The 27,529-nt window shown below is 45.7% G+C and overlaps 2 protein-coding genes across 2 annotated transcripts in view; one reads left to right on the top strand and one right to left on the bottom strand.

Annotated features, from left to right (window-relative positions):
* The first annotated feature begins 803 nt into the window (after window positions 1-803).
* mep1bb (meprin A subunit beta b) lies at window positions 804-6,266 on the top strand. Its single transcript, XM_030115063.1, has 12 exons — window positions 804-879; window positions 957-1,000; window positions 1,102-1,180; window positions 1,509-1,626; window positions 1,793-1,971; window positions 3,183-3,401; window positions 3,609-3,761; window positions 4,049-4,264; window positions 4,375-4,842; window positions 4,948-5,127; window positions 5,471-5,666; window positions 6,053-6,266. The coding sequence occupies exons 1-12, from the start codon at window positions 804-806 to the stop codon at window positions 6,264-6,266; spliced, it is 2,142 nt and encodes a 713-aa protein (XP_029970923.1).
* A 266-nt stretch (window positions 6,267-6,532) lies between these two features.
* The window catches only part of phlpp1 (PH domain and leucine rich repeat protein phosphatase 1), a 49,468-nt gene continuing 28,471 nt past the window's right edge, over window positions 6,533-27,529 (bottom strand). The window contains exons 2-17 of the mRNA XM_030114192.1: window positions 25,519-25,715; window positions 24,500-24,625; window positions 21,218-21,366; window positions 17,447-17,593; window positions 15,613-15,840; window positions 14,739-14,941; window positions 14,387-14,447; window positions 13,156-13,251; window positions 12,484-12,639; window positions 12,047-12,247; window positions 11,629-11,791; window positions 11,407-11,537; window positions 11,133-11,246; window positions 9,622-9,816; window positions 9,232-9,460; window positions 6,533-9,148 (exon numbers count right to left, since the gene is read on the bottom strand). Coding sequence (XP_029970052.1) covers window positions 7,841-9,148; window positions 9,232-9,460; window positions 9,622-9,816; window positions 11,133-11,246; window positions 11,407-11,537; window positions 11,629-11,791; window positions 12,047-12,247; window positions 12,484-12,639; window positions 13,156-13,251; window positions 14,387-14,447; window positions 14,739-14,941; window positions 15,613-15,840; window positions 17,447-17,593; window positions 21,218-21,366; window positions 24,500-24,625; window positions 25,519-25,715 — 3,704 coding nt within the window. The 3' untranslated portion in view covers window positions 6,533-7,840. The remainder of the gene's footprint in view (window positions 9,149-9,231; window positions 9,461-9,621; window positions 9,817-11,132; window positions 11,247-11,406; window positions 11,538-11,628; window positions 11,792-12,046; window positions 12,248-12,483; window positions 12,640-13,155; window positions 13,252-14,386; window positions 14,448-14,738; window positions 14,942-15,612; window positions 15,841-17,446; window positions 17,594-21,217; window positions 21,367-24,499; window positions 24,626-25,518; window positions 25,716-27,529) is intronic.

The raw sequence follows: 27,529 nt of genomic DNA, 5'->3' as shown, positions 1-27,529 counted from the left end.
TGGAGTAAAGCTTCTCCCTGGCAGAGTGACCTTTCAGGCCATGTCGGGACAGGACTCCTTCTACTGTTGATAACACCCTTCCCGTTTCAGTCAGCATCTTCATGAGATCTTATGCTTTTGTTCTTGGGTTGAAATGCACATTTGGGATCAAAGTGTGTTCACCTCTGGGACACAGAACTCGTCTCCTACCTGAACGGTGCGATGGCTGAACATTCCAGGAATCTGTGTATTTCTGCTGCAGTCTGCCTCTCCAACCTCTAGGCTACCACCACAATCAGCTCTCCTAATTAATGGGAATCATAAGAAAAGGAACGTGATCTGAAAAGCCTATGTTTAGTATTCAAATAGGAAATGACACTGAGCATGTTTTACAGACACATTATGACCGCAACAAGGCTTATTACCTGTATGTGTGTGAAGATTTGTTTGCAGATTGAAGTTGTTGTATAACTCAGAGCCTTTACACCTCTGTCAGTGATTGACCTGTGATCACGTGTATCTTTACTTTTCTTCCTTCGGAGTGTGTCAGAGCTCAGAAAGTGTCACCAGCGGGCCATGGCAGCACGACAACGTTCAGCTCTGCTGCTTCTTCAGGCTGTGTGCCTCCTTTACGGCGCAGCTCTCTGCTTGGTGAGAAATTGTATGATGTTATTGGGATATAATAACTCATTTGAATGATTGATCAATCTTTAAAATGATCTGTTTGTTTTTTGTTTTATGATTGATCAGCCTACAGTAAAAGTGCCAGGTAAGCAATAAACAGCACTTTATCGCTGTGAGTTTTGTCAACTGTGATTATATACATGTCTTTAAATCGTTCTTCTACAGTCTACGATGTGGATGGTGGACGGGACCTTGACATCTTTGACATAAACGAAGGTTAACGGAGTCAATATATTTGCCTATTTTCCCGTTTGTTCTTGTCAGTTGAATGTCTTTGTGTGTGGTGTTTTCAGAGGCAGGGTTAGACCTTATGGAAGGAGACATCGTGCTCGATGGGGTATGTTGACTTTCACCTGCACAGCGTTTTCTAAGGAGGAAAGTTTCGCTCGATTCACGTCGTTCCTGTCTGTGTGTCGCCATTTTTGCTGGTTGCTGCAGAGACAAACTCGGAATTCCTTGATAGGGGATGAGTACAGATGGCCGAAGACAATCCCATACTACATGGAAGATGACCTCGGTAAGAGTTCACATTAGCAAAAGCTCCTCACTTCCACCTCAGTGAGAACAACATTCCTGTGATGTAGTTTTAAGACAATGTGGGTTAAAACAATATCAGACATGTGACTTTAAGACCGATCCTTTAATCCTTTAATTTCTGTTCATTTTACAAAGAAAACAAACTTTTTTAAATACATTTGTAGTAAAGATTAGAAACCTTCATGCTATGTTCAGTGTTCAACCTTCTTGCTTGAATAACTCCACGGAGCTCAATGATTATTCAAAAGAGAATTTGGCTGATTAACGTTTATTCAGTCGCTAACTGAAGTGAACTATCTTATCTGCAGAGATCAATGCTAAAGGTGTTATTCACAAGGCCTTCGAGCAGTACCGACTCAAGAGCTGCATCGACTTCAAGCCTTGGACTGGAGAAGCAAACTATATTTCCATATTCAAAGGAGGCGGGTAAGGCAGGAACAAAAGGAATATATTCTCAACGAGTGAGGCAATACAACAACACACTCTGCAGTGTACTGCAGAGTCTTTTGAATGACCAAAAATTCCTTCTTGTGTTTTTTTGTATGATGATTCTAAAAGTCTTTGTTTTTTTTTTTTTTTATTCCCCATAAAGCTGCTTTTCCTCTGTAGGTAACCGGAAAGTTGGAAAGCAGAGACTGTCAATCGGGGCAGGCTGTGATCGTATTGCCACCATTGAGCACGAGTTCCTTCACGCTTTGGGTTTCTGGCATGAGCAGTCCAGATCTGACCGTGACGATTATGTCGAAATCATGTGGGATCGCATCTCAGAGGGTATGAATGCCTTTCTGCTGTCAGCTCAGTTTTCATCTTTATTTGTGTAGGGGTGCAAATATACCATTTAAGAAAACAGAAAAAAATGCTTTGGTGTGAGACACCAGAAGGAACGTTCTACCCAATGTTGGAAAAACTGCGCTACTGTTGTGGGAACTCCGAAAATGACCACTTTAAAATATTACCATTGTCTATTTTGAGCAAAAACAGTCAGTCATGCACAATTCTGCAGAGAAATCATGAACAACACCAATTCCCATAAAAACACACATACTTATGATTGTCAGTGTCAATGAAAGAGTTCACTAGAAGTGCTCAAGTTTTTTTTTTTTTGGTACCTTTTCAACTATTCACTGCTTACCTGCAACAATGTGTTGTGTATCATCATACTGATATCTGAAACTTCCCACCAGCTTTTATCAGAATCAAGAAGTGATCATCAAATCAGCAATTCAGCAATTATGATTATAAATACTTGCATTAATTAATTGTTCCTTTTGTCGAACATAAAAATTTGCACCTTTTGTTCAGTGCACTGAGAACTACAGTTTAATGGATGAGGAGCTTCTCAAAGCAGTCTGATGTTAACATTAACTAGCCTGTTCTCACGAGAGCTGTGACATCTTAACCGTTTTAAAAAAATATTATAGGAGCGGGTTTTATTTTTGTAGTTTAAATAGGCTGTTATGTTTGTTTTTTTTTGTTTTTGTTTTTTGACAGAAAGCACTAGAATCAAGATTATAGGATTTCCTTCCACGAAGTGAAGCACCTTGACAGCAAATACATGGAAATATTTGGATTCATTTCCAAAGATCTATCAGCAGCATTAAAAAAACTGAAATTACAGAAAGGCAATGATGTACAGCATGTTTAACACTAACTTTTTTATTCTCAGTAGCTTTCTAGTAATTTCTCTACTTTTTTCAATAACATGTAATGAGCATGTGCAGGTTTTTGTTGTGAAGGTCATCCTCAACCTATTCCAATGAGTGAGCTGTTATCTGTTTGGCTGAAAACAAATTTATTTTCCAAGTCAGCACTGAAAGGTCACTGACGTGTCAGCAGTCCTCGTCGGAGCTTTTCAAAATCTGTCGATGAATTACTTTTATGGTAGATCTCAATAAACGCACTTGAAAACAAGTCATAAAGCTAGATATAGTGATGAACTGTGATGCGCTGATTGGGCTGATATCTCTCTGTCTGATCTGCAGGCAAAGAGCACAACTTTAACACCTACGACGACACCACCTCCAGCTCGCTTGGTGTTCCCTACGACTACGGCTCCATGATGCACTACAGTAAAAACGCCTTTCGCAACGGCACCGAGCCCACCATCGTCACCAGGATCCCGGCCTTCAGCGACGTTATCGGCCAGAGGATGGAGTTCAGTGACAGTGACCTGCTGAAGCTGCACCGCCTCTACAACTGCAGTAAGAAGTTTTACCGCACTGTGAGGCGTCACTCTGTCGACTTCAAACACTGCTGTTAATCCAGTTCAATCTGATTTTATGTGACACCTTATCTCTTGAATTTTGCCCTAATGGAATGGTGTGTGGATCAATTTGATGACTTGGATGTGCAAGCGATGGCTTCCTTGCAGTCCAAAGTACTGTTTCAACTTTTGATGTGCCCTCCAGGCCAGAGCTCCACCTTCCTGGATTCATGCGATTTTGAGCGTGAGAACATCTGCGGCATGATCCAGGGACCGGGGGACAAGGCCGACTGGGTTCGGGTTTCCAAAGTTACGGGCGGTCCTGAAACCGACTACTCTAACATGGGCAAATGCACCGGTGAGAACGACCTTGGTGGATTGTGATGCCTCAAAATGCTAAAAATTCAGAGAGTTGTAAATAAACACACACTCATATGGCTTATATACATGATTTATAGCGAAAGAAATCAATATAAAAGAAAAAAGCAATCATTGCAGCATTGAACATACATTATTTCCTGTAGTTCAATGCACTTGGTAAATGAAATGTTTGTCAGCATACCAAGACATCCAATTGATGGCAATTTTGACAGACAACATGTACTAAGTATTCCTATATTGACCGTTTACCGACTATATCTTCAGGCTCTGGGTATTTTATGCACTTCAGCACCGGCACAGCCAGCGTTGGGGACAACAGCCTGCTGGAGAGCAGGATCCTGTATCCCAAAAGAGGTTACCAGTGTCTGCAGTTCTTCTACTACAACAGCGCTGGCGCCAGCGACACCCTGAAAATCCACGTCAGGGAATATGATGCAGCTAATCCCAACGGAACACTGCGCTTTATAACGACCATAGAAGGTAGTGTTCATTGAAAATACCTCGGTCTGATGTAGAATGTTGTTTGAATCTTGATTATTGTGCACTTGTGGCTCAATAAAGTCATCTTTTCCTCTCATGTGCTGCAACAGGATCAACCCAGAATCTGTGGGATCTGCACCATGTGAGTCTGGACGTCCAGAACAAGTTCCGTGTTGTCTTTGAAGGCACCAAAGTGGGCAGTGGACCCTCCACAGGAGGACTGTCCCTGGATGATATCAACATTTCTGAGACCACCTGTCCAGAGTTTATATGGCGGGTGAAAAACTTCCGTAATGTTATGGAAACCACTCCAATGAAGACATCGATCGTTAGCCCTCCTTTTACCTCCAAAGAGGGTTACACCTTCCAGATGCAACTGTACCCCAACGGTACCGACGGCTACCCCGGGCAGCTGTCAGCCTACGCTCACCTGGTGGCCCGCGAAGGCGACACGGGACAGGTATGGCCATGTCCCTGGAAACAGATTACCATGATGCTCATGGACCAAAACCCCCACATCCAGAAGCGCATGTCCAACCAGCGCAGCGTCACCACCGACCCCAGCATGAAGATAACAGGTACAACAAAAATGACCCCTCTAAACTGCTTTCAGCTGATACATCCAAGAGATTGCTGTTCTAGTGTACTGATATGATATTTCATTCCCTCATTCTTTTAAACAGACTCTGAACAGTTTTTCTGGGATGATCCTCGTAAGGTTGGTTTCGAGGTGGAAGACACAGATGGGACCACGTATTTCCGTGGGCCGGGCTCTGGGACAGCTGTGTACCTCACCCACCAGAGAGCCAAGAGCAGGGACTTTATCAAGGGAGAAGATGCCATCTTCCTCCTCACTATGGAGGGTAAAGAATCAGATCTATAGTTTTAATGCAACATACTGTGACAGTAAACCAATACACCTTGGTTGAGGCAGTAGCTATATTATTGTTACGTTACAACACACACATTGTTGTTTAGCACTGAGTTGAGTAGACAGGAGTTTGGTGAAATTGTAACTAGCTTGAAGTGAGCAGGACAGCAGCTTTCACTACTCTTTGCAGTGAGTGCCATTGAGCAGGCATAGGGCTACATGTAAATCCATCGAGCTTGCTTGTAATGACAAAAGAGACACCTCCATCACCACCTCCATCACCACCTCCACCTGGCGCCGTCAAACCGCTCCTCTCGTTTGCTCCTCCTCTCCAGACGTGTCCCACCTGACGGTGACCCAGCCTGTGCCGTCCACCACCCGGCCGACTGTTTCATCCACCACCCGGCCGATTGTTTCGTCCACCACCCCGTCCTCTGTTTCGTCCACCACCCCGCGTCCTGAAGCCTGCCTCGGCGTGACCTGTCAGAACGAGGGAGTCTGCATGTTGGATGAAGGCAAAGCTGTCTGCAGGTGAGCTGCAGACACTAAGCTGCAAAATGCAAAACAATAACGTAAAGTTTGATTACCAAGAAAAATGCTGAGATCAGTTTGGATCAATGCATCGAATCAAGCTTTTCAAATGTAGCTCAATATTTGCATCTCAAAATATGAACTTTTTCATCGATACACTTTTTAAAAATGAATTTTTACTTTACAACTTACTTTAATGTCGCCTTCCAAATCAAGACAACATACTGCAGATACTCCCTGAACAGGTCCTCTGAATGACGCCCTTGGTTTTGCTTTATATTGTCTGTAACTGCATTCTTGAGCCTTCTTTATCTTGTCATCTCCGTACATAACTAAACGTGGCGTGTTTGACTCCTGGCGTTCATGTGGGCTTCTTTCCTGTCCAGGTGTGTGGTGGGTGAAGACTGGTGGTACTACGGAAGCCGCTGTCAGTACAAGGGATACCTCGAGGACCAAACGATCATCGCTGTGGCCTCCTCTCTGTCTGTGCTGGCAGCAATGCTGGTGATCACAGTGGTCACTGCCCTCTGCGTGAAGAAGAAGTATAAGAAACGTGCTGCTCCTAATTTCGTCATGGAAAACATGCATACGAAGCCTTAATGGACTAAATCTTCATCTAGAGAGAAAGCAGGGAAATTTTGTTCGAAACACCAGTCTTTGAAGGAACAGAACAATATTTACGATCGCAGATTAATGCATTCACTCATTCAGTACAATGTAAGAATATCTACATGTTGAATAAATTATTTTGAGATTATTTTGATACGCTGTAAATGCCTGAACCTGATTCCATTACTTTAATTCCCATCATGAGAGCCACTCAAGATTTTTTGCTATTAATAAAGAACAGACTCCAAACAACATGATGTATATTCACAAATTTAAAATTTATTATACCAAAGACAGGAACATTTGTGTTGTCTCTTTTCCATGTGGATATATTCGTTTGTATTACTGAACTTGACACAGTCATGCCGGTGATAACAGTTACTGTAGGAGGGAGGTGGGACTAAAATTACCTGTGTGTGTGTGTGTGTGTGTGTGTGTGTTTGTGTGTGTGTGTATGCGTGTGTTTGTGTGTGTGCATGCAAGGATCTGTCTATTTGTGTTCAATAGATACAGTGATGGCTACGGGACATCACGATCAGACAAAGTGGAGCAAACCATAGCAACTTTAGTGTTCAGTTATATTGCATGGGATGTCAGGGTTTCTGACTTGCAATTGCACATTTACATTTGTGTGTGTTTGAGTGCATGTGTGTGTGTGTGTGTGTGTGTGTGTGTGTGTCTACACTGCAAGATAAGAGGGAAGGGGTGACACCTCCATAATAGCAAACAACGGTTCCTCCCCCGCCACTAAAAACCTTCACCGACATACAGGTATGCAGTTCCTTTAAAAGCATCAGTATACAACATTTCTCTTATTTACAATCATTGGAGAAAAAAAAAATCACCATTTCTCTCAGAGAAGATTAGTAAAAGTGACTGAGTCACCAAGAGTATGCAACTCCTAGGAGTTAGTATTGCAAATTTCTACAAAAAATTTCTATGCCATTTTACAGGCCAAGAGCCATGATTTACTGAAGAAATACAGTATTTTAAGTGCCCTATCTACAACAGTTAGGTGTGGTATTATTGGTGTACCATTCAACATAGTTCACTGATAATATAAAAAGATTATGTGTCTCTGTTTTTAAAAATCCTTCAGCATACTTCACTGCTTTCACATTAAAAGATATGGTAAGTTCTTACAAAACAAACAAAGAAACCATGGAGCTGTTATCCATATTAACAAGTGTTGTGGCAAAGCTAATGCTATTGTAAAGAGACTAGTGTTGATTACAGCTGGTCGACTAATGTAAAAATAAAGTTCCACAGTCTTTAAGAAGGGCACGAAGAGCTGCGTCCACAGGCTCGGGTTGAATTTCATTAAAGGGCTCGTTTGCTTGTTTTAGTGTACGGGTGGAGCGGGTTACAGTGCACGTTTCTCCGATGAGGAGGCCGGGAGCGAAACAAGTGGCTGTTAGAAAATGCTGGGTGAAACTTTTCTGGGGACACTTGACAGCCTCTTTGAGGAAAAGAAACGTGTTTGTGTCCATAAATGGCAGAAAAAGAGGAAGAGACCAGGGCAGTTAGGCTGATGTGGAGAAGATGAGGCTGTTAGTTGCTGCCGTTCAGAGAGGGGTGTCGTAGTAGTCCGTGGGCTGATCCGTCCCGGGTGGCTTCTGCTGTTTCTGCTGATGCTGCTTCATGATTTCCTTCACCTCCTCCTCCAGCTCCGGGGGGATGATGAACTGGTCGTCCGGGTCGGGCTGTGCCGGCGCCGTGAAGTAACCCCCGGGCTTCTTGGAGGGCGCGTCGGCGGCCACTTCAATTAGGTTGTGGCTCTTTTCCTGGCGCGCCACCGAGCCGTTCACCCTCCTCTTGCCCGCCAGCTGAGACGCTCCCGCGCTCTGCCACGGCTCGTCTCTCTCCAGGCCATTCTCGGCCTCCCCTTGGCTGATGTCCGGCCCGTCCTCGAGTGGCTCCGGGGTGCACGGCGGCGGCGGGGGAGGCGGAGGGAGCGTGAGCTGCGCGCGCTCCGGACCGGACGTTACGGGCGCCGAAGCCTGAGGCGACGGGGACAAGGAGAGCTCTGCTTTCAGGCAGTGGACGTCCGCTTCCACTTCCACGCGGCTCCCGTTGGAGAAGACGCCGGCGATGGGCTCTTCGTCCTCGCTGTCCAGCCCGTTGTCGGACAGCGCGCTGGAGAAGGTGGCGCTGGACAGCTGCCGCTGGAAGGAGCCGGCCAGGCAGGCGGGGTGGAGGGCGCAGCAGCTGCGGGCCGACGGGAGCTCGGAGTTTGGGAAGAGGTACTGGCAGGGCTGGGCGCTGGCGCCGGACTGCTGGTTCTGCAGGGACAGCAGGTGGGCCTGGTGGTGCAGGTTGAGGTGGGGGTGGTGGGGCTGCTCCTGCAGCAGCACCAGGGAGCTCTGCGGGGGCTCGTCGGACGAGGCGGTGGAGCCCACCTCGCTGCTCATCTCGCTGGTGCTGATCTCGCTGCTGATTTCGCTGCAGGAGGACGGGGGCACCGGCAGGGAGCCGTCGGACGGCCGCTCCTTCATGCCGGAGGACGAGGGAGGGTAGGCGCCCAGGCCGGGGCTGGGGGGCGGCTGGGGAGGCTCCGAGCAGCAGCAGGAGCAGCAGTCCTCGCTCACGCTGAGCTGCACCACCACGGCGCTCAGGCTGTCGGTGCAGCCGTAGCCCTGCGCCAGCGTGCACAGCTTCTTCGCCGCCGCCAGGCCGTCGGGGACGTTGCGGACGGCCTCCACCGCCTCGGTGGGAGAAACCGTGTCCCACAGGCCACGGCTGCCCAGAATGAAGAACTCATCCTGAGGCGTGAGGGTGACCGTCTGCACGTAGGGACAAGGAATGACGGAGGGGTAGAGGAAGGAGTAACCCATGATCCGGGTGGAATCCGTCACTCCGTTCACCTTGTTGTCCTGCGGAAAACGGTACAAAAATCAATACAGCACATCTAAAATCAGGATTACGTTAATAAACACACCGATCCCAGCACCCCTACCTCGGTGATGATCGCCCTGTGCTGCCGGATCCTGCGATACTCCTCCTCCAGCCCCACGTTGTGCAGCAGTGACAGAGGCAGCGGCTTCCCATCGCGGCACAGGATGGCCTGGCACTTTCCCACGTTGGCAGCCGTGAGGGTGAAGCAGCCGCCCGGGTCGGTGGGGTCGTGTCGGATGTGACAGAGAGCCGCCGAGCCGCCCAGCTTCTGCCCTGCAGTTCCGAGCTTCCTGCAGGAGAACAAGAAACGGCAGAAAAGGGGTTAAAGATGAAGAAGAAATTATTTCAAAGCTGTATTTTATTAAGTTTAGAGTAACTAATTTGTTACATATTTTAACTGCTTTGTGGTAAAGATGCCATTTGGACAAAGCCTAAACGTCCCCGCAGGTACCTTTGCATGACGAGGAAGGTGTTGGTCATGTAGTCTTCCTCGCTCTTGGTCTTGTGCAGTTCTTCAGCCAGCACGTCGTTCATGGTGCACTGCAGGAGGTACGGCACTTCCACGTTCCGGTCGCCATCGAACACGCCGTACAGAGCTTCACGGCTTCCACAGAAGCTGTTCACCGACAGCGCCGCCACACACAGTCTGGAGAGAGAGGAGCGTTTTCACAGTCAGGCCACACGCTCCGAGACCAATGACGGTGACGGAACAACAAGGGATCAGCGCTGCAGTCCACTTCTGCAAATACCACGAATGCTGTAGGTTATCTACACTCAATCAGAGGACATGACTGATGCTTGATCACTGCAAACATAAACCTCATGCAGCCTTTATTCATTTGCCACATTTAAGATCCTTATGTTTGCTAATGAACTGTTACCCTGTCAGAGAACAGGACTCAAAAGTGCAAAAAAAAAAGTTGTCACATCACTGCAAAGCGGAGCAAAATCAATAAGATTGAATTTAATCCAGGAAATTGCAGTGTTGCACCAGTAACAAACAACAGACAATAATAGATAATAAGGTGAAAAGACATAATAAAAGCAGTCCTATGTATAATTTTACAGTATATACACTGCATGTGTACAGAATGCATCATGAAAAAGAAAAGTAACAAATTACTTAGAAAGATTAATTCTTCTGTTACTCTTAGGAGACTTCTGAAGTGTTTTAACCATTTGACAACCTTCCAACATGCGTTTTGCAGGAGGCCGCTTTCATACAGGAGAATTACAGTAATAACTGTGAGATGCTGCATCAGAGCTTCTGTTCATGTTATCTCCACTTAAAAAAAAATCATGGAATATAGTTCAGAAGAGCAGGATTAGGAGACTATTTCTTAGAGAAATCTTAGATGTTAAGACAGAGCAGCATGTGAGGTAGAGCAACAGCAACTCTGCAACTTCACACTTGTTTTAATGTCAAACAGAAACTAAGCCACATGTAACACTCCCTCTATAGAACCCCACTACTAATACTATAACAGTTTATGCAATAATAGTTCAACAGTCATACAACACTGAGTAGTGACCTTGCTTTATCAAATTTCACATCAACAGCTGCCTACTTATATTGGCTATATCTCAACTCTGTCTCATATGATAAACATTTATACACTTGTCTCTTTAGAATCACTTTGTGTGTGAACGTGCAGAGGCGATGTGCTTGAATCATGTACAGCATTTCAACTGCGGTTGTTCCTAACTGCTCTATAAATAAAGTTAACCTGAATTTGTCTGCGTGAGTTGGATCTGAATCAGAGTTTGAGCTCATACAGAGGAGTTTTGCCTTTTGAATGTACAAGATTTGTGTTTTTTTTGTCGAGCGACGCTTCAATGTTTCCTTCCAGCGGAGTGACACGGCTTTGACGACGCTCCCTCTCCAGAGTCTGGGATTAGAGAGGCTTCAGCGGACGAGTGTGATGGCGGCGGCTGTTTCAACATCGATTGAATTGGACTTACTTGTTCTTGACGCCCGAGGCCTCCGTGTAACCATGGCTCCACACAGCAGGCCCGCCAGATGCCTCATTTGAAGAGAAGGTTGGAGGCGGATCAATGCGGAAGCAGCGAATATTACTGAGTAAAAAACACAAAAAACAAGAAAACATGAAAACTATCACATTCACTGATTCAGGCTGAGGCATTCTGACACAGAAAATCTAAAAATAGTCACTTCTGTTGCCAGAATGACTACATTAGATGAGCACAATTAAAACGTGTGAACACAGTGACGTACTTGAGCTGCTCCAGGGTCTTGTGGTCCAGGTTGAGGCGAGGGTTCCCGGTGAGGTCCAGCTCCTGCAGCTTGGGAGGCAGATTCTCCGGCAGAGTGATTTCACTCAGCTCGTTACAGCTCAGATCCACGCACTGGCAACAGACAGCAGACGGGGTGTGAGGACTGAATGCAGACGCGTTCCGAGCCGTGAGGTTTGTAGGTGTTCGAGGAACATCAGCTCACTTTCATCTCCATCAGCTGCATGACCTCCGGGAAGACCTCGATGGCGTTGGAGTGGGCGATGAGTGTGTGCATCCGCCGGCAGTTCATGATGGTGGTGGGGACGGTCTTCAGCATGTTTCCGCTCAGGTCCACCTCCTCCAGCTCCTCCAGCTTGGCCATTTTACTGGAAATAAGGAAAAATAGAGTGACTGAACCTGAGCGGACCAAATATTTGTTGCCTTGAACCTTTTTACTCTGGCTAATTCTTTCTTCTTTATATCAAAATAAACTGAATTTCTTTGATAGTGCCCTGCTCTGGTTATTTAGAGAGTAATCAAAATGATTAATAAACTCATGAAAAACACAATATCTTGTCATTTTTAGCTTGAGTGGAAAATCTGGAGGAGCAGGAAAAAGTGAACAGACTTGAGGTTCTTACCTGGCTGGGAAGGTCTGGAGGTGGTTGTAGGCCATGTGCAGAACTCTCAGGTGTGTGTGACCGGTCAGCATGGGCACACACTTGTCTGTGAGCCGGTTGTTGGTCAGGTATAGCTCCTGCAGGATGCTGTGGCTCTCCTCTGACAGGCTGGATGGCGGCAGGTGCTCCAGCTTATTGGCCGACGCGTTGACGCTTCGCAGGCTGCAAGTCAAAGCAAACACATGCATGTTTCCTCCATCAGACATTAAAAAAAAAAACTACATCTACCAACATCCAACATCAAATCACTTCCTGCTCTTTCAAATTGCTGGTTTCATCCTCGTCCCTCATTACTCTCATACTCATAATTCATCCCCATTCCCCAGTCGTTTCCCAGCGTTCACTACTCCGGACTGCTGTTAGGGGCTAAATCACTCGCGCGTTATGATTAATGCTACCTGTCAGATTTGAGGAACAGGTTGCAGGGCAGCTCCGCCAGCTGATTGTGCTGAACGTCCAGAACCTCCAGCAGAGGGCGCTCCACTCTTTCTGGCAGCTTCTGCAACTGGTTGTGTCCTGCACCCAGCTTCCTCAGACTGTTGCTGCAGAACAACCTGCAGCACAGGGAGCACACAGCATCATCAGATGGACGGAGGGACGGAGGGGCGGACGGATGGACGGCAAAATGCAGTGTAAGGCTGAAACAGTCACAGAAAGGCAGGCAGCGCAGGAGGAAATCAGAAAATAGCAGCGTCTCTAGTGGAAATCTATCATTCTGACACTTAATGGGCAGCAGAAATACATCTGCAGACAATATAAATAGAGGAGGTATAGACAGCAGTGAGAGAGAGAGAGAGAGAGAGAGAGAGGAGGAAGAGATAAAACAGGAGATAGACGGAGCAAGATGCAGGGACGAGAAGGAGGGGCATCTGAGCTGACCTTCTAAAAAGGCTATATAAAGAGGAAGAGAATGGACGAAGGCTACAGGGGTTACAGGCTATCGCCGTGATTTATGGGCCTCTATGGGGGGGGGGGCAGATGAGCGGCCGGCTGAGGGCAGGGAGAATAATCCGCCGCCGTTTCTCCATTCGCAGGCTCAAGCAGACACGACGGCTGAGAGCGGGACGCACCGTGCCGGGAGCTCGGCGATGAGGTTGTGGCTCACGTCCAGGACTTCCAGTTTCTTAGCTTCACAGAGCCAGTCTGGCAGCGACTCCATATGGTTCCTACAGGAGGAGAGACGGTTTGATGATGATGAATTATGCGCAGCCGGCAGAGCGGCATAAATGTACTGATATAGCAGGGGCATGTCATTTTTTTATTATCTCACATCATTTCCTGAGTCAGTTTTGCAGATCACTGAAATTTTGATTGTGTTTCAGGAAGAAAAGTAATCACAATTTTCAGCAGCTGTTTCATAGTCTGAAGATCGACAGGGTTGATTAAAACTATGAAAAGTGGACGGGGCATGTTTTATATTTGCACGATATTTTAAGGAAGCAATTAGTTTACTTTTATTTGATGAAGTAATCCACTGACAGAAAGTAAACTTTGGGAATGCAATAACTTTCTTGGACAGTCACTAAAATACCTGAAAGTGAGAAAATTCAACACTTGGGGACATTTTGAATTGAAGAGCATTTCAAGGCTTCATTTTCAAATGAAAGTTTTTAAAGTCACAGAAGTGCCATTTCTCTTAAATTAACCTGTTAACTGATAAAAATCACATGTAGTTAAGGATTCATAACCTAAAAATGTGTCTCAAATGAGTTATTTATTGTAAAAGTAGGTGTAATTTGTCTATTGTCAGTCATTTTCAGGGGTTCCTTGATTGAATATGGTTTCATGATTAATTTTAGATTTGATAAGATCCACCAATCAGGTGGCTTTGTGCACAGATGGTAAAAGAAACACTGCAGTGTTTATGTCCATATATTTGAAGTTTAAACCAAAAGTGTCATTCCTTTTCATTATTTTCACAAAACGCTACTTCTTCATGTCTCTGATTGATTATTGTCAGTTTGGAGAAAACCAGCAGAAATCAAGGAGCTATCAAACAGTCATAAAGGGCTGAAATGCGGTTTCTCTTTTCAAGCCTTTTATTGGACGTGAACAGGTTTCACAGAGGAGTCCATTTGTTCCACAATCCAAGGTTGTGTCAAAGATCAGGGTTAACCTGGTTAACCAATGACAGCTTTCTGTGTTCTCATTTCAACACATGACAGCGTGCTTCCAAACGCAGCGACACGATTTTTTCAAAGCAACAGTTGCGCCAGACGAATAAATCTCCTGCGCTCCATCGGGGACGCGCTGGAAACGAGGTGCGAGTTTTAAATGGTGCACCTGAGGAATCATCCTCACCTGGAGATGTCCATGTAGCTGAGATTGGAGGGCACGGGACTGACATCCAGTTGTCGTAGCTCTGCAGGGAGAAATCCAAACACATTAACCTCCAGCAAGGACAGACACGGTCTATTACAGAAGCAGGTGGATGGAAAATGGAGGCGAGCATTCGGACGGGTGGGGTTGGGGGGGACGGAGATGACAAGTCGGAGAGGAATGATGGAGAGAGACAATGAGACTGCGGGACTGATGAGGAAAAATGGATGTCTGTAGATAGATGAGCAAGTTTTATAAGAAAAAAAAAGAACGAGGGGACGTAGACTGTCTGCTGCAGGGTCACAGAGAAGAGTTTGTGTTTGTCTAAACGCACCGTTGTTGGAGGCGTAGATGCCTTTGAGCAAGCAGCCCTTGGCCTTGAGGCTGCTGATGTGGTTCCTCTCGCAGTGCAGCACCTCCAGCCTGGGGAACACCGAGGCGTCCAGCTCCGTCAGCCTGTTGTCCCTCACGTCCAGCTGGGTCACGTGCCGCAGGAGGTCCGGCTCGTCCGGCACCATGACGGAGATCTTATTCAACCTGACGGAGGAGGCGAGAACGAGGCAAAGGTTCAGGTGTGAAGTGGACGAGGTCGATCCGCACAAACTGTCAGCGATCAGCGCTAAACTCTCCAGCGTCAGGTTGTTTTGGTTACTCAGTTTGTGCAACACTGATGGATTATGAGGAACTTAACCTCTGAAAATTATTGAATTCTTTGTTATCTTGGATCAATTCAGGCAGACGAGGACATTTTGTACATGATGAACTTTTATGAGCAATTCTAGCCCAGATACCAGGTTACACAAACAAAGAAAACAAAGTTTGTGGCACCACAAATTCTTGTGCAGAGTGTATGAATGACAATCAATAAATCTGCAAAAAGCAGTAGATTCAGGTTTATGGTGAAGCATTAACTACAAAATAGTGCAAGTCACCCCGGCTCGGTGCTTTCTCAGACGGCTCGCGGAGCCACTGCAGGCCAATGATTTCCCGACTCCGTGCTGTCTGGCTGTCTATTCCTGTTTTGGCTTCCTCATTGTGTTTTTCTTTCTGTCATTAGCGGAGTAACACGTGTCACGGAGTTCAGTTCTCAGGACACGCATCACCGGCGACGTCAAAGTTCAGTTCATTTATGAAAATAATAATCCACACAATGCCTTTTTGTTTCTTCATCACTGTGCAACGGCATGGTGGAGGCGATCTGGCCGTACCTCAAGTCGATGTGTTTGACGTGCAGCAGCCTGAAGTTCTGCAGAGTGAGCGTTTCCAGGTGATTGCCGGCCATGCAGAGCTTCTCCATGGAGGTCAGCCTCTCCAGCACCTGCGGCACGTGGCTGAACTGATTGAAGGAGAGGCCCAGGTAGCTGAGCCTCTGCAAGGACCCCAGCTCATTGGGGAGGTCGCTTAAGCTGTTTCCGTCCAACAGGAAAGTCTGCAAACTGAGAGAAGAAGAACGACATTAGACGAACGACCTCAGTCGAGATCAGGGGTGGAAAATTAATTCCCCTAAATCGTAATCCTCTGTAATTGCACTATGCACACTGCTTCACCTTGACTTCAGTCAATAAGGACTGTTAAAAACCATCACAGCCGGCACATTCGTTCAGTGAAGGCTTGAAAACACAGACAACGATAAAGCGACCACCTTCAATCGTGATGAATAATGCTTAATTTATTCATAACATCTCATGGACCTTATGAGAGCGGCAAGGCCACACAAGGCGTTTGTGGTTTGGTCTGGTTAGAGGGCGATAATTTGAAAAAAAAAAAAAAAAAACATTTTCTTCATTTTCAGAAATAATGAACGGTGAGACCAAATGGGACTCTTTTGTGAAATATGAGTTCACACACAATGTCCAGCAGATGGCAGTGCCAGCACAAATGCCCTACTGGGCACTTAAGGAATTTTACAGGCATACCAGATCATTCCTGCAGATTAACTTCTCATCTTGCACGGCTTCAAGCCGCATACCTGTGCTTTAGTTTCAAATGGGGTTGTGGCTTGAAACAGATGTAATATCCAAACTGTCAGGACTGACCCACTTACTAACGGCCTCTTTAATCCCTATTGTGGCGAGGGAGGAAAATAGACCCAACACATGATAGCATGAATATTCATCTGACTTCAGAGAAGGACTTGGGTTTCTGGAATACCTGGAACTCTCTAGAAATAAGTTGAGTAAATATGTCCAACACTCCTTCAGAGAGGGAGCAAAGGGGGATTTTGCGAAAGTAAGTGGGGTTAAAACTGGAGCTTCACCAAAACCTAAAGCATTCAAAGTATTCTCATGAGGGGGAAAAAAAGGTATTCAGCCAAGAAAATCAGCTATGTTCCATCGTCTCAGTAACCCGCAGGTTTCACAGGAAAGGGTCCAGAACAGGTTGGCAGCCCATCACAGGACGGCGGACAATTTAGAGTAACCACTTAACCTCAACATGCATGTTTTTGGACTGGAGCACCTGAAGAAAACCAATGCCACATGTGGAGAACATGCAAAGTTCAGTTCAACGCTCCAATACTTGACAATGTCTACCGAACAACGGTTTTCTTCTGACAGTAATAGCATAAAGAACAGTTTAAAAGGTTGAAAGAGGTTGTGTAATGAAACTGAACCACAGTTTACTAAAGCGAAGACAGTAAGATTAACGTTGCACTAAGTTACAGTGTAGTTTGCTGCTCTGCTGACAGAGCTCATTGTTCATGGTTATGTCATGTGACTGTCTTATTTGTCAAAGTGCACTTCTGCCACTGAAACAAGCAAACATGTAGTTGGAATGTTCAGAGATTCATGTCAGCTGGACGCATCTGGAAAGAATTTACTAACCGGCATCTTCAGCAGAGAGAAGAAGAAAATTGACTTGTAATCCGTAGATTCAAGGTTACTGAATCTCTGAAATCAATTTAAATGCTGCTATATAAGATTTTTCATGTTGTGTAAGTAACTCATGTCTTGTTACTTCTTTAAGAAACAGTGAGTTACTTGTTTTTTTTTAATGCTGCATTATCTCAAAGCACTGGTTCTCTGAGTTCTTCTTGTTGCTTACTTGGTCATCGCGCCCACAGAGCCGGGGACAGAGGCCAGGTAGTTACAGCTGAGGTTGACTTCTGTCAGGGTGGGGATGTCACAGACCGCCGGGGGAAACTGGCCCAGATGGTTATTGGACAGGTTGAGGCTCCGCAGACGAGAAAACCTGAAGACAGACGAGAAGAGTGTAGCGTACTGTCAACTCTCGCCTTTCGATAGAGAAAAACATAATCATAGATAAATTCATGGGAAGTGCAGCAAAGTGTGCAAGTCTTCAATAAAATAACACATTTGGATTCAACATATCCGTGAGCAAAGCTTTGCTTAAACAGTCGGATAAAACCTTCACATTGGACTGTTGTGCAAACAAGAGAGCGCAGATGTCGGTGTTGTTCATTTAAACACCGGTGACCAGTGGCATTCTCGTGCCGTCCCGTGGCAGACCGGTGACCTTCACAGGGGTCGGACCCTCCGGGGAGGAGCGAGCCGAGGGAGCGGCGTAACGCAGGCGGGAATGACACTCCCTGTCTTTATTTATCCACACACACACACACACACACACACACACACACACACACACACACACATGCAGCCTGTTATCACCCTATCGCACCGAGCGCTTGAAGCTGAGCCACGTTAGCCATGCGCACTGCAACAGCTGCTAACACTGGCACACTATGTACACACACACATACACACACACACTTCACTCAGTTGATGGAAGAAAAGGCACCGGGGACATGAGCGCTATTGATCCTGGTGGCCAAGTCCTTCCAGCTGAGGGTGACTCCTGGAGGAGGCTATGTGGGAAAATGTCATTCCACCATTAAATCAACCTCTGCAATCTGCTGAGTAACGCTCACGACCCCTCCCCAGACTGAGTGTGTGTCACACTCGGTCATCTGTCCTCTCATGCTATTCTGTTACTTGACCACTGCTTGTGGTTGCAAATATTGCTTATCAAAAAAATCAAGTTAAAATCAAGTTGTTTGTGCAGTTTTGCTCAGATGTGAAAAAAAAAGAAAAGATTTATGTTTCTTGAAAGGTCATCAGACATAAAGTATATGAGTACACACACACCTGATTTCTGAAGCCTTCTTTTTTTATGATCGGAAGTTAAGGAAGACTTAAGGTTTTAGAAGTCAGGCATGTGATATTTAATCATGTTAAATATATTAAACGCCTCACACCTAATTTAAAAAGTATTTGCAAGTCTTACGAAAGGTAAATCTGCGAATGCAGAAGATGCTCTAAACATCTAATGAATTGTAAAAACTTGGTAAAACATTCACCACATCACCTTTAGGAGTTCATAATGCAGTCACATTTCACTTTTTGGTTCCTCCCACAGTAATTCACAGACACTTTTCTGTCTTTTACTTGTGTGACTTTTTCGTCCTTCGTAACTTGCTAAACAATCATACATATGCAAATAAACAGGCCAATGGTTCAATGAGATGCGTGGAACATTAGCAATTCCCCCCTCCGTGAGTGGTGATCTCCGTCTCACAGAGAGATGCATGCTGGGAAGGCATTCCCATGCCAGAAGAGAGAGCTAGTATCCCAGACAACTGATTATGTACATCTGATCGGCAAATCCCTCACCGGTTAGTATTTGGCCGGAAAGGCAGGAGAGAAAGGGAGAGGCATGTGGCAGGTTCACACATTCCACTGCTCTGGGAAAAATACAAAAGCGCCATGACCCCACGTTAGATGTCACAAAGAGCTTGTGTTTATACTGAAACAAAAACAGACTCTCGCACAACAGTCCACACCAAAACACACACACACACCCACGTCGGCAGAGGGCCGCGTGAAGAGTGACATTGTTCTCGACTCCATTTCTTTTGATTCAAGCCTCTCAAGGGGGAAGCAAGTTCTCCAGTAGCTTCTGTCAAAAACCTCTTTATTTTTCAGCTAACTATTCATCTCTTTCTCATTACTGACCTCTTTTTCTATCATGCTGGGTCAAACGCGGATGAGCCTACTTAGATTTGGCAGCACTAAACAGACGTTATCTCCCTTGACCAGCAGGGGAGCTGTGCAGCCCTCACAGATTGAGAAAAGTGGTCCCGCGTGATCTCCTGTTAAAAATCAATTATAATCCTGCAGATTACAAATGAATACTAAAAAAAGAAAAATGGAAAACCGTAACCTCGCTGGTGTGCAATTTTCTATAAGGTACAAACAAAAGCAGCACAGTGACAGACTCCTTTAGTGCAGCCGTCTTAAAATGAAGAAGAAAAAAAAAACAACACATGCCATACTGTATCAAGACTTTGTATCCACTGACCCCAAATCTGTAGCCTGCAGCCACTATTTCTGTTGCATACAAGCGAGCAACTCTCTCTCTCTCTCTCTCTCTCTCTCTCTCTCTCTCTCTCCCTCACAGACGCTTCATTCTGCAAGCACAGCTAACTGAAGCTCACACATCCAGTTCACACAATTCACTGGGCTAAATGGTAGAAGTCTTCTGGCGGTAATCTTTGCAAAGAGACGCTGTGACAAGCGTGCAAAGTGTACCACTGTGTGTATCAATGCAAGTGCACGCATGCACGCACACGCACACGCACGCACACACTTATATCTTGGCTGTAGTCTTTAATCTGGGAGCATGATAAGCATGCAGCAGATGGTGCCCACAGAGGGAAAGAGTGAGGGAGGCCAGGCACATTAAAAGCTTCCCCACGGACGCATCTACCCTTCTGGGGCTCCGGGCTCATCTGACCGAGTCTGCCACGGCCACGGCCAGCCGCTCTGGGTACGTGTTTGCCAATGGCCGCCGTCCTAGACAACTGAGGTCGATGGCCTGCAAGCTGCAGTCAGAAAGCTGAGGCTCTCCAAAAGCAGCCAGCCAGCCATGACCTGCTGTGACAATGTCTTGTCTGCCGCCTCGACGTCCAACACGCCCATTCCAGCTCCCATTGTGGCCCAGTTATGCTAATTGTTTTCCAAACCTTGTCTTGCGTCTGTTTTCATCCTGAACACAGCGAGTCATCCAAACCAGTCTGAACTATCTTGTCACTTAATCCTTTACAGAGCACTCTGTCGGATGCTTGGAAATGTTTACATTTTCTATTCCCACTTTGCCCAAATCGGGGTTGTAGAGAACTGCGGCCGATCCTGGACAGGTCACCAGCCCAACGCAGAACAAACACAGAGAGACACAATCACACGTGCATGAACAATTCCGTCACCAATGAAGCGAACAGGCGCGTCTCCACAAAGTAGAAATCAGAGTAAAAAAAAAAAATCACACATGCAAAGAGAAAACATCAAATCTCCACGAGAGACTTAAAGGCTAAAACCGACCAAATCAAACATTACGGACAGTTTAAAGTACTTAAATCACAGCATTTTCTAGATACTGAAAACATTTTTTAACTTCAATACTTCAATCAGGTGCACTGGTGCGATCGCAGCGGGTCCTGTGGTGTTTACAGCTTTCAGATATTTGAGACACATTAGTGGCCCAGTGATACAGTGATGAGCACAAACACACACTTGAGGTCTTTTCGTGGATTTTCTCTGACTTCCTCCCAGAAACATGCCTCTCAGGCTAATTGCCGACTCTAAATTGCCTTTAGGTGTGTGAGATTATCTGTCTCTGTGTTCGCCTGTGATGGGCCTGTCCAGAGATTATCCCAGCTTCATCCAGCGTGAGCTGGGATTGGCTCACGGCTGGGACTGAAGATAGACGGAAATATGTGGCAATAATATCTAAATATCACGATCATCTGTCAGCTCGCGATCCTTTCTTCTCGAGTGACGTCAGGAGCGCTGTGTTTACCTCTGCAGCTGCTGCAGCCGCTGGTCTGCAGGCAGGAAGTTGTGTTTGAGGTTGAGGTGGGTGAGGTCGTGGCTGTAGAAGAGGTTTGGAGGTAGCTGCTCCAGGCTGCAGCAGGACAGATCGACAGAGTTGATCCTCTGGGACACCATCTAGACGGAAGAGAGAGAGAGAGAATGAGAGAAAGAAGGACGTGGGGTTAAAGGGGATTACTCCGACCACACAGGACTGGTGTACTGTGTGTGTTTGCGGCCTGCTGGGGGGGGGGGGTAAAATGTCATTTACTGGAAATCTTCTTAGGATTAGAGAGTCAGAAGACGTGGAGGGAAAGTCCACAGGTTAACGTCTTAACATCACAAACGACCACATTATGTAATCTAGGTGCTCAGGAGAGTTATCCCGAAATCATTTACTCGTCCCCCCCAAAAAAAAGAAAAAAAAAAAAAACATTGACGCTGCAATCTGAAATGAAAGCACAAGAGTCTGACGGGGGGAAAATATCTGGGAGCGTTTGGGAGGAGAGTTAGCTGGAGGCTCAGCAGTTGTCAGTGGAGCACGTGCCGCTTCTATCCAGGCTTCTATTCTGAGTGGCCCTCCGGGTGCTGGTGACATGCACGTCCCTGGTAATATTTAGAAAAGAGGTTTTCTGGCTATGGCCTAGTTGAGTTCAAACGAGAAAAAGGAGAGAGAGAGAGAGAGAGAGAGAGAGAGGGGGGGGAGCCGTGAGTGGTGTTTATGTGTCTGTGGCACCCAGAGACGCTTGTTTTACACGCCACAGATTGGACAGCGGTGAAACGTGTGCAGGTTTCAGTCCACTCAGCTCATATGGCAGCGCGGTCGCACATGTTCTGATGTATAATGCAGCTGATCTGTAAACGCAGTGAAAAAAAATACCCCAGTACATACAGAGGGAAATGCTGGCTTAACAGAATGACAGAATTCTCTAATAAGCAGCACTAAATTAAAAGGTTTAATACTTCTATAGGAGAAAAACTCTATGAACATACGAGCAGACAGACATTGTTGTCACGTTGAATTAATCTTTTCTTGTTGCTGACCCAATTTTAGGAGCAATGATTAAAAAACACGCTGGACATGAAGTACAAACAGTGACAGAAATGAGGTGGAACATGCGTGCGTGTATGTTCCTGTACATGTGTTTATTAACTTCAGATGTGAAAATCCTGATTAATATATTTCATGAATTATATTAGGACATATGATGCTATATGAATGAGTCATATATCTAAGTCATGTATGTAAGTTAATAACATATGCAACTGAAATGTTGGAATATTGAAAACAATGATAAAATAAATAAATATAGCTGCATAATAAACTGAGATTCAACATAACAATGACAATACTGATATTTAAATGAATAAAACAGCAATGTAAGTGAATTTGGAGCATGAAGACTGAATTTTAGTGAAGTTTATGTTGTTTAAGATGTTTCCGTCCTCTTATATGTGTGGTCTATTTTAACTCCCCCACTCAGTTTTAATGAAATTTTTGATTCATGACCCTCCATTTCCGCCGTCTGAATCCCTTCTCGGTGAAATGATTGGTGTTCCTGGGTTCATTATGCTGCTGAGAGGTTCACTCAGCGTTTGGACCCGTGTCCCGGCGTTACCTCTGAGTTCTGACTCAGTGACTGAGCTGCTCAGGCCGGCGGCGGCGAGGCAGACTCCGGCCGGAGCATCTCCCTCGCCGGGCTCCCCGGGTCACACGGGGATCTTGCGCCAAACATGTTTACTATGCAGCCGCTCGCTGATCTTATTGTTGTTGATGTTGGTTCTCAACTTCTACAATAAACTTGGGTACAACGTGAAGCTATTGTTGGATCATTATTAGACAGAATTTTGTCATTAATAATCAATTTAATTTATTCTGCTTTCAATAATAATCATTAAAGCTTTACAAAAGGTACATTTTAAAAGGAGGAGTATTATTCTTATTTCTGTTTAATCCTCCTGTAACTACATGGATGGGATTGATTTGGACTTCATGGTTGTAGAATTGTCCAGATATATGAAAATGGTGAGTGTTCAACCTCGACTTTCAATCCATGATTTAATCTTAGTTTTCCTGATGGCGCTGACGAGCTGGCGACTCTTGTCTGACATTGGACGGTCGAACCGTGGAAGTCCTGGGGGCGACTGTAATGCACTGGAACCTCTCTGCTTTCTGGCAGTTTCAATTTTTTTTTTTTTTTTTTTTCTACACGTCACAAATGGGTATAGGAGTTATGTCTATGAGAAGAGCCAATGGCGAATCCTGCCCACGGGATCGGAATCTGAGGGCGAACAGATTCTATCCTGGTTTTCCTCTTTATGTAGCATTTTGTAGTTGTATGGTTACATGTCACATCTTTCTATACCAGGGGTGGGGAACCCTGGTCCTGGAGGGCCGCAAACCTGCATGTTTTCCATGTCTCCCTGCTTCAACACAGCTGATTGCAATGAGGCTCGTTATCTGGCTTTCTGCTGGACTTGGCTATGAATCTTGATTCGATTCAGGTGTGTTGAAGTAGGGAGACATGGAAAACATGCAGGTTTGCGGCCCTCCAGGACCAGGGTTCCCCACCCCTGCTCTATACCACCAATTTAAGAGAAACTGTAAAGTTTGTCAGCAAAGAACAAGAAAATGACAAACTGAACTGTTGTTTTTGCAGCATTTATGTGCTGGAAAAAGAAAAGAAAAGAAAAAGAGGAAGTGGAGATGGAGATGGAGAAGGTGAGTCCAGCTTTGCTTTAACCTCTGTCCAAATGTACAAAACACTGCTATATTAGGAGTCATCGCATTCTATCTTCTTCTGATGTTTTAGGTTTTCAGCAGGAATAACTGGCTTGTGGAGACCAAGCGTTCACAGAAATAGCTTTGATGTTGTCTCTTCCAATCATTGTGAAGCAGAATTCACCAAGCGTTTAATTGTTCACCCACTAACAGGGACCGAGAGCTGCAGTTAGGAAAGGTTAGTTTCATCCGACTGATGATGTGTTGTTGCAATAATATTTGTGCTGTCCTCGTTTTATTTATGCCGTAAATCACAGCAGCAGCACAACGAGGTGCGGGGAGACTGTCGAGGCTCCTAAAAGACTACTTTAAAAGAATTCAAGTGTGTGACGGTCCAAATATGCCAACAACACCAACAATTTCCTCTTTTTTGCCATCAGCCTGTAATTTGCAGGAAGCACACGTTTCTTTTCTCCCTTGAACTCACGCGCACACACACACGCACACACACACACACACACACACACACACACACACAACGCACGGTACCTTGGCAGCGTGTCTGTGCCAGCGCAGGTGCTCCGTGAAGCTGTCGAAGCTGACGTAGTAGGTCTGACTCTGAGGCCCCGCTGAGCTGAAGGCCAAGCAGTGATTGTGCTTCTTCACCTCCTCCACCTGCGGACAAGAATGACACGTTAGTCTGAGGAACTGACACCATCAGCCTCTCTAACCCCCCCCCCCCCGAATATGAACGCCGGACTAATGCTGATCACGGATAAAAGAGGGAAAAGCTGACGTGCGGATGCCTCAACGTTTCTTGTCTTTTGCTGAAGCGAAACGGTCGCGATGTGTGTCGACAAGCTCAATCAACCAGGAGCACAAAACACATCAGGCGTGCGCCATCATATGATAAACACATGTGCGTGACACGGGCGGCGATAAATGTACGTGAAAGTACAATTTAGACACGCGGAGTTACACTCAGGCACAAAAACTCCATCGGCTGACTAGTTCCTGCGGCCGGGATGGATCGCCGGCACGCACACACACAGACTCCACACGTACGGGGACGTGTAGAGGCATTGAGCGGAAAAGCGGCGCAGAGGTCATGCGGTGTGTGTGAAATGTTGAAACAGAGGGTGTGGCGGTGTATGGAGTGTCCTTTGTGGCAGGCAGACAAGGAGATAAGCCCTCAGCGAGCGAACACACATAAAGCAATAAAGGTCATTTTTAGTAAGGCAGTTTAAAAAAAAAAAGGAGATAGAGATAGAGGCTATTTGAGTGCCTGATTAAATATTTTTAGTCTGTGGGATGTGACTTTTTCCATTTCTCGTTGACCTTGAGCTAAAAAGAACAAAGCCGGATATCAAACTGGAGGGCAAACAGTTTGTTGGAGGTGACTTCAAAGTACAAGGGGACGCATGAAGGGGGAAATACGACCGGCTTTATCAGGCCATTTCCCTGTGGTGTGACGTTATGAGTTTATGACCCAAAGTGTGAAGAATAAAGCATCACAATAAAAGACGGGGGCGAAGCCAAGCGAGACGAAAACATGTTTTTTGACATACTTTCCCTCCGATGAGCGGCAGGATGTGCATCTTCCCAGTCTGGCTCTCCTTGACGGAGGACACGATGAGGCAGGTGCCGCACAGGATGACCTGCCGCCTGGTCCAGCGGTTGACCGGCAGCTGGAGCTTCCCTTTCCGAACGTTGTAGGTTCCCGACAGCTGGACCCGCTCCAAGCTCTCGATGCTCTGGGGCTTCCCTGTGAGACACAACGAGAATGTATGGCGTCAGAAACTTTTCTCCTCGCAGAGGCGGCCGTGCTGCAAAAACGCGTTCAGATGACCTTTCCCACGAAAAACGCCTGATTCAGAAATGTTATCTAATCTGTGTCAAACAACTCAATCACTTATCCAGATAGTTAAACAATTCCTCAACATGTTTTTGACCTGGCCAGAAACAGGTCTCCTACTTCAAGGAGGAGACTCTCTTAACATGTACGTTCAGCAGTTCTCCTGAAAAAGACTTTGGAAATAGAGGTCATCCCTGCCTGCGCGGCCGAGCGCACGAGATCCAGTAGTCCAGATTCACGCAACACCAGGTGCACCTTGACTGAATTATTCGGTTCCAATATCAGAGGTTCCCGGATTCAGTTCAGCCCGTCTGTTTGCCTTCCCTCTGAGCCTGGTGCTCAATTCATTGCCAGCTTGCCAAACCTGTGAGTCGGGCTGCTTATCAGCCATTCTGTCAGCCAGCCTGTGTTATCGTTCTGTCTAAACATCCACCTGCTTTCTGTCTACCTCCACCTCCACACACACACACACACAAAGAAAAAAAACCCTCCCAGGGCCGGCGTGCACTGCTCTCCTCCCCTCCAGCGTTTCTGTTTAATCCGTCCGGCTGCCCGGCTTTTCCACCTCTCCGTCCTATCGGTGGCTGGAATACTGTGTGCTCACATCAGATTTAACCTCACAGTTTTCTCATCTGGGCAAAAAAAAAGGGGGAAAAGTTTCTAAAGTTTTAACCTTTAAGAGAATAAAAACAAACTTGGATTTATTTTAATTTTAAGTATTATCAAATTTATCATTGCACTTATTGTTTTCAATTTAGATTTGTTTTATTTATTTTTTTGTCCCAAATGTTTCAGCTTCCTATTTTATTTAACTTTATTTTTCTTTTATTTTAACCAATATTTTCTGATTGACTGATTGATTGCAGAAAGCGGTTGGTCTGGGTGACGGCGGCCGGTCGAGGAGGGTTACAGGGAGGAAGAAAGTGTTTGTAGGGTAAGCAAGTGTGAACTTGCACAGGCTCTTGTGGCTTTAAATAATTCAAGTCTTTCACATGCAGACTGGAAGGCTAATGCAGCGCAGTCGTGCACCGCGCACAGTTTTCATCCAACACACTCAGCAGGGCCTCAAAACACTCTGGATGAGTTATGTGGGTAAATCTGAGGTCGTAACAATGCAAACGCCGTTTACCGTTTTTTTTTTTCCTTTTTTCTGACAACTCATAAAAAAAGTTACTTAAGAGGCAGAGTTTGACACAAACTTGAGACTTTTTCAGTTTTTTTCCCCCTCCAAAATCAATGCAGCCGCTGAGCCCTGACCTCTAGTCTCTGGTACAAGCTAATCTTGTGTTAACAGCAGAATCAATGGCCTAGTTTGCAAAAGGATATTTGCTCTGACAGAAGTCTGGGTGTGTAACGCGAAATACTACAATTTAACACTGATTAGGAGTCGTATAAGCCTTCAGTGACGAATCTCCTTGGCAAAAGAACAAGCCTGCGAACAACCGTATGATGCATAACGATAGAGTCATCTTATTGATTTCATACTGTGAGAATGCAGCACTGGCGAGCGGCCAGTAATAAAACATGCTGGAGACACGTCAGACCTTCACGGTAGCACGAAAAAAATGTGACAGGGTGTCATGTCTCACACATGGAAAGCAGCACTTGTTAAATAACACTTAATATTTGGTGAAATAACGAGAAAAGGATGTGCACTGCTCTCCTTCGTGCTCTCACGTGAGCAAATTCAGGTCAGACCGCGCAGATTTTCAGAAATTATTTTA

This window comes from Salarias fasciatus, chromosome 18, assembly GCF_902148845.1.
Source record: "Salarias fasciatus chromosome 18, fSalaFa1.1, whole genome shotgun sequence".
NCBI lineage: Eukaryota > Metazoa > Chordata > Actinopteri > Blenniiformes > Blenniidae > Salarias > Salarias fasciatus.
Note: the sequence above shows the minus strand (reverse complement) of the source record. Positions and strands in the feature narration are given on the sequence as shown.